The 18,053-nt window shown below is 43.0% G+C and overlaps 2 protein-coding genes and 1 long non-coding RNA gene across 3 annotated transcripts in view; 2 read left to right on the forward strand and 1 right to left on the reverse strand.

The window, feature by feature from the left end:
• Window positions 1-18,053, forward strand: part of LOC139209339 (tumor necrosis factor receptor superfamily member 14-like) — a gene marked incomplete at its 3' end in the record, with an annotated part of 34,712 nt that overhangs the window by 4,087 nt on the left and 12,572 nt on the right. The gene's annotated exons all lie outside the window — the stretch shown is intronic.
• On the forward strand, window positions 7,154-11,463 carry LOC139209428 (tumor necrosis factor receptor superfamily member 14-like). The gene is made up of 9 exons (XM_070839135.1): window positions 7,154-7,189; window positions 7,516-7,609; window positions 8,489-8,614; window positions 8,923-9,078; window positions 9,930-10,017; window positions 10,119-10,354; window positions 10,467-10,498; window positions 10,605-10,649; window positions 10,773-11,463. The coding sequence occupies exons 1-8, from the start codon at window positions 7,181-7,183 to the stop codon at window positions 10,641-10,643; spliced, it is 780 nt and encodes a 259-aa protein (XP_070695236.1). The 5' UTR covers window positions 7,154-7,180; the 3' UTR covers window positions 10,644-10,649; window positions 10,773-11,463.
• LOC139209435 (uncharacterized) lies at window positions 15,542-17,746 on the reverse strand. Its single transcript, XR_011585217.1, has 3 exons — window positions 17,369-17,746; window positions 17,165-17,257; window positions 15,542-15,999 (listed from the first exon to the last, which is right to left on the reverse strand). It is a non-coding gene; the product is annotated as an uncharacterized lncRNA (long non-coding RNA).

Here is an 18,053-nt window from a genome sequence, read left to right on the forward strand (position 1 = left end):
AAGCGAATGGTCAGAAAGAAATGTAGCACGTTGCTTAAACAGAATAAAAGTTCTCCATATTCCATATTAACCTCTGTGTGTGCTGACAGGCTCTGGCCTGAAGATAAAGACGTCATGTACGAGAACATCAGATACAGTCTGTGAACCACTGGAAGGATTCTACTGTATGGACCCTACAGAGGACGGCTGTGCAGCAGCACAGAAACACACAAGCTGTCTACCAGGACAATACATCAGGCAAAAAGGTTGGTGTTATCGTGCCGACCTTTAGATTATGTTGTAAATATGTTGTGAGGTTTAGATGAGAATACCAAAGTTCAGGGAATCTGACATGAAGGATCTCAATCTGACGTTCAGAACGTTAAACAACTCTTGTCTGTGTAAAGATCCAGTGCAGCAATGGTGCCCTGACACACAATGACACCTCTCTCCCTCTGTGTGTCATGTAATCCCAGCTTCTCCGTCCTTTGTTCTGGTCGTTGGGACGACTGTGTGTTAATGTTAGTGCATGTGAGTGTCTCTGAGTCCATGTGAGTCCATGTCAGTGCATCAGTGAAATGAGTCCGCTAAGTCACTGAGCTCAGCTGAGAGAGATCCAGCTGAGGAGCCATGACAGCGTCTTACTTCGACCTTATGGGAACACACGGAAATGTTTTAGTCAGAGTTCAGTCCTGGTCCAGAAGGCTGCAGGTTTGGGAATGTGGAGTCAAATGAAACTTTCTTCAGGCTCTTTTGGGTCTCAGTCAATCAACTTGTTGGTCATTTCAATCTTCAGAGGAGAAATGGTTGCATCCAGTAAGGGGAAGGTTGTCCGTGGTAAGAAAAGATCTCCATGTAGAGATGTCATGTCGGCACAAGTAGAAAAAAGAAAGAGTCTCTGTGGTCAGTTGTGGTCCTTTGAATGAGTTAACACATGACTGTTTGGAGTCACACCTAGAAGTCACCTAACACTGTGATCCCTTCATAATATGCACCTGCTGCCCCCTTTAAATAGATCTCATTTGTGTTTGTGCAGGAACAGCCTCAGAGGACACTGACTGCTCTGACTGCACTGCTGGAACCTTTTCAGATGGGACATTTACATCTTGTCAGCAGCACACACAGTAAGTGCAGCTTCACATTAGACTCCTCAGTTCTTCCAACAGCAGTGAGTTCATGGGATCCTACAAATGTTCCTGTACAAAATCTCCCTCTGTCCCTCCAGATGTGAATCATTGAATCTTCTGCTGGAAAAACCAGGAACTGTTTCAATGGATGCTGAATGTGGAGAACAAAGTTCAAACATGACAGGACTTGTGATTACTGTTGTTGGTGTTGTTGGTGTTGTTGGTGCTGTTGGTGTTCTGCTTTTTTTTCTGAGGAAGAAAGTAAGAAAGAAGAAGAAAGAAAAATTGAAAAATCGAAGAGACATGGAAGAGCGAGGATCTCTAATCCAAGGTATGATTTATGTTTCCGTAGTCTGAACATTACCATTGTTGGTGGATGATAATAATGTCTGTCACTGAAGTTGTTCATTAAGGTTTTAATCATTGGTTACGTTTGATTACAGACACAACAAGACAATGACAATGTCAGATCGTGCTAAGACCATCACTGGAGCGAGGGGAATACCAACTTGCTCCTGAAGCAGGAGCAGCTGAGATTCCTCCTGAATGAATGACGTGTGAATGTGAGGATGTGATGAGTGCTTTGAGTAGTTGCAATGACTGGAAAGGTTCTGTACAAATACAGAACATTTACCATATCATTACAAAATAGTCAATATGTAAATATGGATTTTTAAGAGTATACATTGTTAAAAACCTTTAAACAAAGGTGTGTTAAGAAAATAGTGTTGAAAAGGCGGAAAAAGCTCTGAAGAGCAGACAACCATTCATCCTATTTCCCAGATAAAACTTCTAATTTAACGTTGGAGCTTAATTCCACCGTGTTAACAAAGCTGCTAACCTGTGATGAAAACCTCTCTGTACAATAATGGATGCACAGAACTGTGACAGCAGCCTAAGTGGGACTTCTAACCACAGATCTCCAGCAGGGGTCTCCCCCCCTCATGGGACCTGGTGTATAGCTGCATCCATAGCTATAGCTGTGTGTGTCACATGTTTTACAACCCATTTTTTTCTCAACAGTAACCCTAGAGTATGCAAGTGTGTTAAATGCTTATTAGACTTTATTGATCTGCTCTGTGAGCCCCCACCCTAAGGTCAAATGTCTCTTGTTGTTCCCCACTCTGGGACTATGGCTGTATGAACATGCTTGCTCACTTTTTATACTGATGTTCATTAATGTGCTCTCCATCCATTATTTATACCACTTATCCGTCAGGGTCTCAGGGGAGCTGGAGCCAATCCCAGCTGACTTTGTGCGAGAGACAGGGTCCACCCTGAACTAGTCGCCAGCCAATCACAGGGCCACATTTGTTAGGCACTGTTTCTCTGCTTTTCACTTTGTAACACTTTGTATTTAACCAAATCAAATCAAATCAAATCAACTTTATTGGCCAAGTCTGAACAGGCAAACAAGGAATTTGACTCGGTGAAGCTTGACTCTCTCTGTACAGTGAGGAAATAAAGTAGAAATAAACTACAACAGGACTACAGAACAGTATAAACAAATATAGAACTCTTTAACAGCACACTAACTTTTGTATTGTACTCTGGCAAAGTAATTTCCTTAGGAATCAATAAAGTTGATCTTATCTTTTATTTTGAAATGTGTTTTATGTACCCATTTCCTGTGATAAAGGAAGTTTTATTTTGAAATGTCACTGAACGCACGTAAGGAAGTGGCAGGTAAACTCCAAGGTGATGACGGTGAGGAGGAGGGGGAGAGAAACAAGTGATGAAGAAGTAAAGAGAAACGGAAGAGTAAAAAGGAGTTCAGCTGCAGTTGGAACAACAACAAGGTTCAGTAATTGTTGGTGTAAAAGAAGTTCTGTGGTAATTATGAAGCAAACTAACGTGACTTCTTTGTGTTGTAGTTTCTATTTAGTTGGTTTATGACCTGCATTCACAGTGAAGGACATCAGACCACCAGTCCTGGCTTTCACTGATATCCACTGGTGCTGATCTCCCTTTGCAGCAGTCACTGACACCTTCCATCCATCTCTCCTTTTCCTGCCACAGTCACTTCTTCACCCTGTCAGATCAATGCCGTGTGTGCAGATGGTGTCCCATGAATTCAGATTTCCAAATAATGACATAAAAACCGGTGCAAGACGGACGAAAGTGAAAGCATTTGCCAAGAATGTTTTCATTAATCAAGAATGAAAGTCGGAGGTCCGAACATAAATACCGATCCAGCAGCGTTATTCCCCTAATCTGCAGGGCAGCGTGTGACCCTGTGATTGGCTGGCGACTCCAAGTCAGCTGGGATTGGCTCCAAGTACAGACAATGGATGGATGGACATGAAAACAAATGGTGAGTTTAAACAAAATAAAAGTTCTCCATATTAACCTCTGTGTGTGCTGACAGGCTCTTGAAGATAAAGACGTCATGTACGAGAACATCAGATACAGTCTGTGAACCACTGGAAGGATTCTACTGTGAGGACCCTACAGAGGACGGCTGTGCAGCAGCACAGAAACACACAAACAAGGAAATTATGCAGGAAGTTATGCAGAGTTATTCAGCTATCAAGCATCACACATTTGAATGCAGACCTAAACTGTGCACTGGAAGCTGTACGATGAACACATTTAGTCAGAAGTATGGAAAAATGTTGGACTTAGTCAGGACGGCTGTAAGTAAAGCCTCATACGTAGAATACCTGCACAGGTGATCAGTAACCTAAAACATGTTAGAATCACACAGGGACACAATAAGAGGATTATAGTCCATAGAAAATCTGATGAGTCAGAATGTCAGAACAGGAACCAGTGTGCATGTAAAGGTGCTGATTTACAGAAAAGAACTCAAGCTGACTGAAGCTGAATTTAAACGTTTGAAATATTAGAAGTAAACAGATATCTCTGGCCACAACGAGTTGCTGTAGTTTGAAGTTTGAATGAGTGAAGCTCTAGCTGGTAAAACCATGAACTGCTTACACTGATGCTGCATGTGGAGAACAAAATAAAACACACCAACTAGTGCTTGTCAGTGTTGTTGTTTCCTTGAAGAACATTAAGATTCGTACAAAGAGGAACTGAACTATAAGTCAGCCACAGAGTCACATGTGTTGGTGTTATGTGTTAGAAGAAAAAACAGGAAGCGTGAAGTCAACTTTAGTTTAGAGAAACAGTTCAGTAAAACAGTTCTGTATCATTAAATAATAAAACCCAAGACCAGGCTCAAAGCCACAGTGTTCATGTGCACACTGGATGGAATAACAAAGTCATACATTCACATGGCTGCTGTGGCTCCATGATCAGTGTTAGATCATCATCATGGTGACTTAATCCAGGGAGTTAATGTCCCAGATTATTAGACAGTGTCTCTCTTTGTTTCGTTCTTGTTTAGCTGTAAGAAATTATTGCTCAGCCATTTATTTCTTATGACCAAAGGCAAAGATTCTTATGAGGCAAGTAAACAGAGATGCAGGTGTTGGTCAGACAATTCATGATCACTAGTGAAGAGGGTGGAGGGAAGGTGAAGGTGGTAGTTTTCCTGGTGTGCCGACTACTATAGTCAGTGTACGAGACATGAAACAAAGATGCAGATAAAGATCACAACTGTTTGAAAAAGACCACAGAGGAAGTTACTGAACAGAAAAGGTGAATGTAGGTGATTGTATATCAGCATCTGTGAGAAATTTGTCTCAGTACAGATCAAATCAAATCAACTTTATTGACCAAGTTTGAACAGACAAACAAGGAATTTGACTTGGTGAAACTTGACTCTATGTACAGTAGAAGGAAAGAACAGGACAGTATAAACAATATAGAACTCTTTGACAACAGTATATACAATGGAGGGAGGTGTAGTGCTGAACTGCAGTGCAAGAAAGTAGTGCACAAGTTGCAAATGTGCAGGGATGGGGGTGGGGGGGGGGGGGACTATTTACAGTGATACAGATACAGATGAGCTACTATGGAGCCAAACACAGAAAATATATGATATTTCTGCAACCTTTTTAAGGTTCAGGTCAGGTTGTTAATGAAAAGTCCACATTAATAACTGCACTGACGTGTTGCTCTGCAGTACTGACGTGTTGCTCTGCAGTACTGATGTGTTGCTCTGCAGTACTGACGTGTTGCTCTGCAGTACTGATGTGTTGCTCTGCAGTACTGACGTGTTGCTCTGCAGTACTGATGTGTTGCTCTGCAGTACTGTTGGGGCTAGGCTAGTGGGCCCAAGTGCAGCACAGACTGAGGCAGATAGTGCAGTATTAGGCACTTTATTTGGGAGAAAGGTCAGGGAGCAGAATGCTCCCACACAATTAACAAGGAAAAACAATGTCCGACACGCCACAGTCCTCTGCTGAACCTGTGAACATCTCACATGCTCTCTCTTTGGGATCACTTTCTTAGCCTCCTTCAGAGCCGGTGTAGTGGGAAGCTCTTTGTGACACATGTGACAGTTTCAACAACCCACTGGTTCCTTCTTTGGCAGTGACATTTGTTTCAAACATTTGGAGAGCAGAAGAGGACCAGGCAGGTGGAGACTAAGGTGAGTGGGGGTTACTGCTGGTGAGGAAGTGAGCGGACTGGAGAGGCAGGCTGGGCAGGAGGACTGGAGACAGAGGAAGGAGTCAGGCCTTGTGTTTGAACAGGGAAGCAGGGATGAGCAGTATTCTTAGGCAGAATAGTCCTACAGGGAGAAAAGGCTGCAGCAGAGAGTCCACCATGTGACAGCCAGTCTGTAGAAAGTGAAAGTATTTGAGTTTAAAACTTTCAACAACAGGCAGGGTTACGCCTTGGTTTCAAAGTTAAAGAGCAACTTGCAGATTAATTTTGAACATTTTATTCTTAACCTTGTCTAAAAATGACTCTTTGTAAGAGTAATGCAGAGTGTTGGAGCCAACAAGGAAATTAATTTGTATTTATATTTTTGAGTTGTATTTGGAACATGCATTGTTAATAATATATTTTCTGATTGATAATTTGAAACTTTAGATTTAGAGAAACGTTACATTGCTAGAATTATTCTAAAGTATCTGGCGCTGGTCATATCCTGCCTCCGCCCCCTCCTGCATTATAATCAGCTGACAGGAGACAGCTGGGGGATTCTTTTGTGTTGGAAGGAAGACAAACAGATTTATGACCACAGGTCTTAGAATTGAAGTTGTTCTTTTGATTATTTAATGAGAATTTAATTTAGATGGAAAAGTCAACCTCAGAGTTTTTTTGTTACCTGTAATTTTCAATAAATGTACAATGAGGAACGGATTCCAAGGACCTCTGAGAGTGCTTTTGTTTGTACCGTGAGTCTAATCTCAACCTAACCTCCAGCACCCCACATGGAAAAGTTGCCCCCACACAGAGTTTGATATGTTTTACAGGACTCAAGGGCAGAAATTCATTTTCTTCTTCACGTCTTGTCAGGGTTAACATGAACACGTGTCTGTCTGCTGCTGTAGGTGTGTCAGTCTGTCAGTGTGTATCAGTGTGGATCACTGTGTGTGTGTGTGTGTTTTCTGTAGGTTTCTCCTCACCACACACCATCATGGTAAACTAATGTTTGCAGGTTGGACTCTGAACAGCTCAGCAGAAGGAGAGCTGCTCTCTGTGGTGCCTTCACTGCCTCACCGTGATCAAACACTCCTGTGGCGCTCATATTAGACCAGAGGATCATATTAGACCAGAGGATCATATTAGACCGGAGGATCATATTAGACCGGAGGATCATATTAGACCAGAGGATCATATTAGACCGGAGGATCATATTAGACCAGAGGATCATATTAGACCAGAGGATCATATTAGACCGGAGGATCATATTAGACCAGAGGATCATATTAGACCGGAGAATCATATTAGACCGGAGGATCATATTAGACCGGAGGATCATATTAGACCAGAGGATCATATAAGGCCGGAGGATCATATTAGACCGGAGGATCATATTAGACCAGAGGATCATATAAGACCGGAGGATCATATTAGACCGGAGGATCATATTAGTCCGGAGCATCATGTTAGTCCGGAGGATCATATTAGACCGGAGGATCATATTAGACCGGAGGATCATATTAGACCGGAGGATCATATTAGTCCGGAGGATCATATTAGTCCGGAGCATCATGTTCCCGGTGAGTAAAAACTTCCCGAAGTTTTGCATGTAAGACTGAAAGCACACATGGCATCTTTGGGTTCACCCAAAGGCGCTGTGTGTTAGTTAGTGTGGTTTTTAAAGCGGAAACAAACAAAGCAATGTTGGTTAGTAGCATTTTAGTTGTTATAATTAGTGTTTGTTTACCTGTAGGGTGAGAAAATGTAGATTCACAGCAGAGCCTAAAAACAGAGATATCATTTTTAAGCCATATTGAAATTACAATGTGTCAAAACAGAAACATTTTGTTGTCAAAAAGCATCAAGATCACTGAGTGAGACAAAAACCTTCTGTTACTCTTCACAGATTCTTATGATGACTGTCATCGGAGGTCAAACCTTCACATGCCATCGCTCAGAGTACCAGATAGACAAGAACTGCTGTCCTATGTGTCCCCCTGGTAAGATTAAACTGAATGTTAAAGGGATATTTCACTCTGATAGTAACACATGGAGTGTTTTAAAGATCTGCCAGGTGCCAACAAGGCTTCCATGTGCAGATCAGTGGAGCCACTCCCATTGTTGGTGCGGTTTATATTCACAAGTGAAATGTGTCTGACTGGAGTTCAACAGGAAAAGAACAAGCTGGAAAATCCAGGACTTTATTTACTCAGTTGCCAGTTTATAAAGTCCTTTCTAAAACGGCTTCAAAGAAGTGAGCATGAGAACCTCCAAGAAGCTAGAATTGATTGTAGGGCTGTTGCTTTAGGCTGGAGACAGAAAAAGGGCAGAAACACCCGTCAACAAGAGACTCTGCTCCCTTTAGAACTGCACGTACAGCTGATCTTGATCAGGAACATCATCAGTGGATAACGTTAAGATCAAAATCAAAAGAGTTGGCAAACCTGGGATGCAGATATTGATCATTTATCAGAATCTGATCGTTTGTATCATGTGTAATAGATCATCAGTGTGTTTTCTGTCCAGATTCACTCAAAATAGAACAGACACAACCATAGCTGGAGGTCACAAGTGCCCCATGGAGCTCTGCAGTATTTCTGACATGGCTGCTGAAAGGAAGCAGGCAGTGCCTCAGGGCTCCTCTGCCTCTTGCATGGCCCTGGTTGTAGTCTACGTTAGCTTCAGTTAGGTGTACCTAATACACCTAACTGAGTGTAATCCTCTCTAAAAATGACTGGCTGCATCTGGAGGTAGTAATAAGAATGCCACTGCAGTAGACAGCAGTGCATGTCACTTTGCACAGCTGACAAAATGTGCTTCACCCTCAAGACGATACATTTTCATTCAGTAGAAACATTATGTTGATTTCTGTTCAACAGGAAGCCGAGTTAAAACAGATTGCACGAGGACCATAAACAGAACCTGTGTTCCCTGCACCGAGGGAACCTTCATGAATCAGCCTACTGGTCGTAGACAATGTTTAACTTGCAGAACCTGTAATACAGGTAATGTCCTGTTATAACATGTTCATATTCATGAGTAGAGAGGATGTATGAATGGGACTAATAATGATTTAACTGATCTCACTGACACCTTCCATCCATCTCTCCTTTTCCTGCCACAATCACCTCTTCACCCTGTCAGATCAATGCTGTATGTGCAGATGTTTTCCCTTGAATTCAGAAATTAAAACGATTGTTTCACATTTTCAAATAATGACATAAAACCGAATGGTCAGAAAGAAATGTAGCACGTTGCTTAAACAGAATAAAAGTTCTCCATATTCCATATTAACCTCTGTGTGTGCTGACAGGCTCTGGCCTGAAGATAAAGACGTCATGTACGAGAACATCAGATACAGTCTGTGAACCACTGGAAGGATTCTACTGTATGGACCCTACAGAGGACGGCTGTGCAGCAGCACAGAAACACACAAGCTGTCTGCCAGGACAATACATCAGGCAAAAAGGTTGGTGTTATCGTGCCGACCTTTAGATTATGTTGTAAATATGTTGTGAGGTTTGACATGAAGGATCTCAATCTGACATTCAGAACGTGTTGTGAGTGTCTCTGAGTCCATGTGAGTCCATGTGAGTCCATGTGAGTCCATGTCAGTGCATCAGTGAAATCGAGCTGGAAAACGAGTCCGCTAAGTCACTGAGCTCAGCTGAGAGAGATCCAGCCGAGGAGCCATGACAGCATCTTACTTCTACCTTATAGGAACACACGGACACAGACCCACTGAATAAATGCTAGGTCATTTATAAATGCCTCTAAAATATTGATTAAATGATGATTGATAAGGAACATAAATAATCATAATTAATAAAGAACTACTAAACAAACTGAAAAGAAAAGCAACCAATTAACATAAAGAGTCAAATTTCTAGGAAATCATTGAGCCACATGAATGATTAGGTTATGGACGATATCAAACTCTGAAGTGTGAAATGTTTTAGTCAGAGTTCAGTCCTGGTCCAGAAGGCTGCAGGTTTGGGAATGTGGAGTCAAATGAAACTTTCTTCAGGCTCTTTTGGGTCTCAGTCAATCAACTTGTTGGTCATTTCAATCTTCAGAGGAGAAATGGTTGCATCCAGTAAGGGGAAGGTTGTCCGTGGTAAGAAAAGATCTCCATGTAGAGATGTCATGTCGGCACAAGTAGAAAAAAGAAAGAGTCTCTGCGGTCAGTTGTGGTCCTTTGAATGAGTGGTTAAACACATGACTGTTTGGAGTCACACCTAGAAGTCACCTAACACTGTGATCCCTTCATAATATGCACCTGCTGCCCCCTTTAAATAGATCTCATTTGTGTTTGTGCAGGATCAGCCTCAGAGGACACTGACTGCTCTGACTGCACTGCTGGAACCTTTTCAGATGGGACATTTACATCTTGTCAGCAGCACACACAGTAAGTGCAGCTTCACATTAGACTCCTCAGTTCTTCCAACAGCAGTGAGTTCATGGGATCCTACAAATGTTCCTGTACAAAATCTCCCTCTGTCCCTCCAGATGTGAATCATTGAATCTTCTGCTGGAAAAACCAGGAACTGTTTCAATGGATGCTGAATGTGGAGAACAAGGTTCAAACATGACAGGACCTGTGATTGGTGGTGTTGTTGGTGGTGTTGGTGTTGTTGGTGCTGCTGGTGTTCTGCTTTTTATTCTGAGGAAGAAAGTAAGAAAGAAGAAGAAAGAAAAATTGAAAAATCGAAGAGACATGGAAGAGCGAGGATCTCTAATCCAAGGTATGATTTATGTTTCCGTAGTCTGAACATTACCATTGTTGGTGGATGATAATAATGTCTGTCACTGAAGTTGTTCATTAAGGTTTTAATCATTGGTTACGTTTGATTACAGACACAACAAGCGATGCAGTCAATCCCAGACAGGTATGTTTTCTACTCTCTTCATCCATCTTGTACTTGTATGTACAGCAGAGTGTACATGGAATGATTGATTAAATGATGTCACTCTTCTCAATATTTCACGATAAAGGAGAGTGTGATTAGAGAGGAAAGCTTCCACATGACATGACAGCAGGTAAGACAGCAGTGAGTTTTCCATTCACATATTCACTGAGTGAGGACTGTGTGATGGAGCCATTCGATGTCTTTACAAGTTACAAGATGTTTCTGCTTAAACTAAGAGCTTTTCTCTCCTCAGGATGTTGCTCCTCATGTGACACTGCAGAGGAAATGTTGCCTGCTTGAACAGCTTTTGCATCGTGGAACCTGTTGGATTTACTTTAGAGCAGCCACACAGCCCAGATAGAGGGTTGGCTCATCTAGAAATTCAACATCTCCACAGCAAAAATAGATCTGTGATGCCATGTTGACATCATACCAGCAACATTATACACCTGTCACTGCAGTTTCAATGACTGTACCTGTAGAATACGATCCAGGTATGAAATAAAACACACACGTGGGCACCACAAGCTGCCTGAGCACCAGACGCTGCCTGCATGGGTGCCGCACTCGTTGGAGACGCAGCAGTTCAGAGAGTTAGTGATCATACACAGATGGACGCTGGCAGGGAGGCCCAGGTCTAACGGACAAGACAACCTCCTTTTATGCCAATGGGCACTGACTCCAGACCTGCTCACAACTGCTAACAAGACAATGACAGCTTAATTCCACCGTGTTAACAAAGCTGTTAACCTGTGATGAAAACCTCTCTGTACAATAATGGATGCACAGAACTGTGACAGCAGCCTAAGTGGGACTTCTAACCACAGATCTCCAGCAGGGGTCTCCCCCCCTCATGGGACCTGGTGTATAGCTGCATCCATAGCTATAGCTGTGTGTGTCACATGTTTTACAGCCTATTTTTTTCTCAACAGTAACCCTAGAGTATGCAAGTGTGTTAAATGCTTATTAGACTTAAGGTCAATGAGATCACCAGTGATTGCTCACAACCTGTCATGTTGTAGAATGAATGCATTAACACATCGTGTCTTTTTGTACTTGTGCACTGACATTCTTGTATTTTATTGTTGTCACTTCAAATGTCTCTTGTTGTTCCCCACTCTGGGACAACGGCTGTATGAACATGCTTGCTCACTTTTTATACTGATGTTCATTAATGTGCTCTCCATCCATTATTTATACCGCTTATCCGTCAGGGTCTCAGGGGAGCTGGAGCCAATCCCAGCTGACTTTGTGCGAGAGACAGGGTCCACCCTGAACTAGTCGCCAGCCAATCACAGGGCCACATTTGTTAGGCACTGTTTCTCTGGTTTTCACTTTGTAACACTTTGTATTTAACCAAATCAAATCAAATCAAATCAACTTTATTGGCCAAGTCTGAATAGGCAAACAAGGAATTTGACTCGGTGAAGCTTGACTCTCTCTGTACAGTGAGGAAATAAAGTAGAAATAAACTACAACAGGACTACAGAACAGTATAAACAAATATAGAACTCTTTAACAGCACACTAACTTTTGTATTGTACTCTGGCAAAGTAATTTCCGTAGGAATCAATAAAGTTGATCTTATTTTATCTTTTATTTTGAAATGTGTTTTATGTGCCCATTTCCTGTGATAAAGGAAGTTTTATTTTGAAATGTCACTGAACGCACGTAACGAAGTGGCAGGTAAACTCCAAGGTGATGACGGTGAGGAGCAGGGGGAGAGAAACAAGTGATGAAGAAGTAAAGAGAAACGGAAGAGTAAAAAGGAGTTCAGCTGCAGTTGGAACAACAACAAGGTTCAGTAATTGTTGGTGTAAAAGAAGTTCTGTGGTAATTATGAAGCAAACTAACGTGACTTCTTTGTGTTGTAGTTTCTATTTAGTTGGTTTATGACCTGCATTCACAGTGAAGGACATCAGACCACCAGTCCTGGCTTTCACTGATATCCACTGGTGCTGATCTCCCTTTGCAGCAGTCACTGACACCTTCCATCCATCTCTCCTTTTCCTGCCACAGTCACTTCTTCACCCTGTCAGATCAATGCCGTGTGTGCAGATGGTGTCCCATGAATTCAGATTTCCAAATAATGACATAAAAACCGGTGCAAGACGGACGAAAGTGAAAGCATTTGCCAAGAATGTTTTCATTAATCAAGAATGAAAGTCGGAGGTCCGAACATAAATACCGATCCAGCAGCGTTATTCCCCTAATCTGCAGGGCAGCGTGTGACCCTGTGATTGGCTGGCGACTCCAAGTCAGCTGGGATTGGCTCCAGGTACAGACAATGGATGGATGGACATGAAAACGAATGGTGAGTTTAAACAGAATAAAAGTTCTCCATATTCCATGTGGCGCAGCTAACCAAACAATGATTAGCCGCTGAGGGCTAAGAAAGGGTGGTCCGTCCGACACGCTTCGTCAAAGAATCATCACTCCAGAACTTCTTTGTGCGGTTTATTGACACACACACATGCACAGATTGACTTACTTGAAGTGATTGAAAATGAGACACTTGTTGCGGTCAACGGAGAATAGCGCCACCCTACTCACCCCTCTCCGTAGCAAACACAAAAGAACCTGGACTACAAGCAACAACAGGTGATATTGATGAATGAAACACACCCCCCGTGGCTGACGCAGGCACACCGCTTCCACACCAGTGACAGGAGTACAACCTCACCCCCCACATTCCGGCCCCTAATTATTATATCAAAATAATTACATGCCTGAACATTAGTCCAAAACTGGCATACAAATCAAACACATGATCACAATGAAAGTCCAATTTTCAATGTCCTTTCTCCAGTGTATGTCAGCTTCCTCAGGCTGGACCTCACCTGGATGCAGTCAGTCAGGAGTGAGATAGTCATCGTCACTCAAAGGTCATGTCAAAGTTCAGTCATGTCAAAGAGTCACAAGTGTTCATCAGGACTTCGCTGCCTCCAGGAGGAGACAGATCTTCGTGATAGGCCTGTCCAAAAAACTTGTCTTGGTCTTGATCCTCACCTGTCGCACCAGTCCTTTCTTATCTGGGACAGCTTCAACAATCCTCCCCATGACCCAAGACTTCCGAGGTGCAGAGTCATCCACAATGAGCACAGTGTCTCCAGGTATGAAGTTACGCTTGACTCTGGTCCACTTCTGACGTTCCTGGAGCTGTGGTAAGTATTCTTTAGTCCATCTTTTCCAGAACAGGTCAGCCATGTATTGTACCTGTTTCCATCGGCGAGTAGCATACAGATCATCCTTTTTGAAGTCCTCCAGCAGATGGAGCTGCTGTATCCATCTTGTCCACTCTGTGGCAACAGGTTCAGGTATCATGTCATCCCACCCTAAACCCGCTCTGCACAGCTCCTGCAAAATTAGCTTGGCTTTCAACACCACTGGTACCAACACACCAAGCGGGTCATAGATTGAACTGACCATGGACAGGATGCCTCTGCGTGTCAAAGGTTGATCTTGAAGAGTTATCCTGAACTTAAATGCATCGGATTGAACACACCATTGCACGCCCAATGCTCTTTCCACAGGAAGTGTGTCATAGTCCAGATCCAGCTCTTTTACTTCCTTAGCTCTCTCCTCTTCAGGGATTGCAGACAACACATTGCGGCTGTTGCTCAACCACTTCTTCAGCTGAAAGCCGCCTGTGGCACAAATGGCTCTGCTCTTCTTCTTCGAATTATATATGCCATGATGTGGAATATACCATGCTTTGTCGGAGCTATGTGCCAGGTCTTTATTAGGCACCTTTTCAGCATAACCACAAGATATGATGTCACTCATGAAAGCAGCATAGTCAGCATGGAATATGGCGTCCCTCTGGAACCTGCTTTTCAGACTATAAGCACGTTGTTCTGCTAACTTGCGGTTATCGGGCATGCTCACCTTCTTTTTCTTTAAAGGCAGAGAAATGCTGTAGTGACCATCTACCAATTCAATACTGCTTTCAACCATTTCAAGGAACTTATGATCTTCTCTTGACAGGCCTGGCTGTTCATCCTGACAGCACTCTGGAAAATCCATCTGAAACTGTTGCTTCCACAACTCATCCAGCTTCACAACTGAGATTCTGTTTACAGTGACTTGAGGATTTTCACAGTCCTGTCCACCATCACTGAGTGGTCCATTAACAGTCCATCCCAATACTGTCTGAATGGCATATGGTCCTCCATCCTGACTCGGAATCACTTTCATGGGTTCCAGAGCTCAAACCAATCAGAAGTTCCACGTTAGAATCAATCTCTGGCAAACGTACCTCATACAAATATGGCCATCTGTACAATGACCTGCTGCCGTGGGATGTTACTCCTAGTCACAGGCATTTTCTTTTGTACAAAAACATCTGGCAGCTCACAGTAAAAGTCGCCATCCAGACCAGATACCTCCAAATCTGACACAGTACTACTATCCACAACCTTTTCTTGGCCCATAGTGCGAAGCAAAATCCTAGTTCCTCTTCCTGTAATGTCCAACCTATTCATCAAGCTTGTTGTACAGAAGGATGCTGAACTTCCTTGGTCCAAAAAGGCATAAGTTTCCACAATTTTATGACCCCTTTTAGACTTGACTTTAACTGGAACAATGGATAGTTTGCAATCTAGCTCACCGGCCCCAGTAAGACCACTGCTCTGAACCGCTACCACAGCGCTGGTCATGGCTGTATCAAAGGTTGCCTGACTCATTTCGATTCCCTTGTCCTTCAGATGAATGTGAAGCATGCTTGGATGTTTAGATCCACACACTTTGCATGACAGTCGCCTTCTACAGTCTTTGCTCATGTGTCCTATGCACAGACAGCCAAAGCAGACCCTACTCACCCCTCTCCGTAGCAAACACAAAAGAACCTGGACTACAAGCAACAACAGGTGATATTGATGAATGAAACACCCCCCCCGTGGCTGACGCAGGCACACCGCTTCCACACCAGTGACAGGAGTACAACCTCACCCCCCACAATTACAGTTAAATATTGTGAAACCCTGGTAATATTTTACAGTGTTACAGAACCGTATATTTATTGGGGTTTTTTTAAGGAAAACAAGGAATACAAAAGCAAAAACAGAACTGGGCGTACAAAGGGCAGCAAAATACAATGCTAGATCACTACAGCATCACAATCCAACAAGGTTTCAAGGTCGAGGTGAGTGGACCACTGTGGGCATGTTAGAGTGTCCACCTGGTTGGGCAAGACGATCTAAGAATGGCTGCCAAATGGTGTAAAATGTATTTCTCCTGCCACTTACTTTAAACTCTTATGGCATTCATCGTACAGCTTCCAGTGCACAGTTTAGGTCTGCATTCAAATGTGTGATGCTTGATAGCTGAATAACTGCATAACTTCCTGTATAACTTCCTTGCTCGTGTGTTTCTGTGCTGCTGCACAGCCGTCCTCTGTAGGGTCCTCACAGTAGAATCCTTCCAGTGGTTCACAGACTGTATCTGATGTTCTCGTACATGACGTCTTTATCTTCAAGAGCCTGTCAGCACACACAGAGGTTAATATGGAATATGGAGAACTTTTATTATGTTTAAACTCACCATTCGTTTTCATGTCCATCCATCCATTGTCTTGATACCTGGAGCCAATCCCAGCTGACTTGGAGGCGAGGAGAGGCGCCAGCCAATCACAGGGTCACACGCTGTGCAGAATCAGTGAATGGCACAGTGCCCAAGTGAGGACCTAATCAAGAAGCTTCCACACAGACTCTATCAGTCTGTGTGCTTGATCGGTAGGGATTCCCCCAGTCTCACCACTCGTTTTAATTCACAGTAATTCTGAAATGCCTTAACTAAAGTGTCCCCTTACTAGTCAAATGTCCCCCACAGAACTGCTTGTTGACCTGGATCAGGTGTCGGAATTCTCAATCAGTATCATCTGATCGATACCACACACCTCATTCAGTTAAAATATCATCCAAGCAGCAAACCACCCACACTGTTATGAAAAATAACAAACTTGTCCCTGTGTCCTTATTCTTTAAAAAGGTCAGAGGAGCCACAAACTGAGTCTAACATCTCTTTTTTTAAATGCTTCTTGGATAAATAAAGTACGTAACCTTTTCTGATTTGCTGTTGTGGTTTGTGCATTACAGATAGCAGAAGTCAGTCTGGTATATTCTATCTATCTGCTTCTCAAAACAATAAAGGAGACAGAGTGGCGTCTTACTAACAGACGTTTTACTAACAGAAGTGTTTTTTTTAGTTCATGCTCTCTGTATGTGGTGTGAATATGTGTGAGCCTTGATGCTACGCAGTTTAATGTCTCACAAGTTTATTTTTAACTTCTGCTTTTCTGGCATCACTTCAATGCGACACTCATTCATTCAGCGTCCACCTTTCGTTTAGTTCCTGAACGCACCAGTACCGACAGCATGTAGCCCACAGAGGGCCCCCGCTGACTGACACATCAAGCCAGAGGACCGATACCACAGTCTTTGGCTGTTTTAAACCGTAATAAAGGGCTACCTATAAGTTTGTCTGTACAGTATGAGGTCCAGCCTGGTACATGCTGTGTCTGAACTCCTGTCCAGAAAGAGTTGGCTCAGTTAGTGTTTGTTAAAATGGAGGCAGGGCTGGTCCTCATACACTACTGTTAGCTGAGGCGCGACAGTGTGTCGCAGCTGTCGGAGGACGGTGTTGTACCTTCGTGGCACATCGGGCAGCAGTCCCCGCTCCGTGTCCTGTACTCCTTGTGGCGGCAGCCCTGCCCCGAGACCGCGAACGCAGCAACACAGCCTGAACAAACAAGCAGCAGGTTCAGTGTGGCATCAACGGACATGTAGCTAAGTTAGCATTAGCTTAGCCCTGTCACTTCCTGGGCTACTTCCTCGCTACTGGTTAACTTACCGAACACAACCAACGTCGACAGCATGCTAACGCCTGCTATCGCGTTGTTTCGACGGGTTTTGAACACATTCGCTCAATTTTGTGGGGAAATGCTAACAATTATGCTACACAGCGTTAGCAGCTAACGGCTAACTAGCTGTGGAAATACCCTAAAAAAAGGGCGTCAGGCGTTCGTTAAGTTCTGGCAACAGCTACTGGAGCAACGTCAGAGAGGGGCGGGGACTGACTGCAGCTAACACTTAATAATAAATAATTAGGTAAATAATATAATAATAATAATAATAAACCTCACACTGGATGTTTGTTCATGTGTTACATCTGCATTGCTCAACATAAGATAATAAACAATAACATCCAGCACTAATATTACGATTGTACAGAAAATAAGGATTCTCTACAAAACCTCATGTTTGTGCTCATAAGAGCCAATCAGCTGATCAGGCAACAGCCAGATGTTTCCCATCATGATGTGAAGGTCTGAAGCACTGCTGCTGTTCCTCTCTGTTAGTCTGGGCCTCATGTCTAATCAATAGTGTTAGTATTAGTATTAACTAACACCAACACATTGATTAACAGACAGCAGAAGGATACAATTTCAACCCATTTACAGAAAACAAGTCCATATGCTGAACATTAGATGCTGCAGGAGTTTGATGAGGGAATGTTGGCCAATGTATTAAACATT

This window comes from Pempheris klunzingeri, chromosome 11 (genome assembly GCF_042242105.1).
Source record: "Pempheris klunzingeri isolate RE-2024b chromosome 11, fPemKlu1.hap1, whole genome shotgun sequence".
In the NCBI taxonomy this organism is placed as follows: Eukaryota; Metazoa; Chordata; class Actinopteri; order Acropomatiformes; family Pempheridae; genus Pempheris; species Pempheris klunzingeri.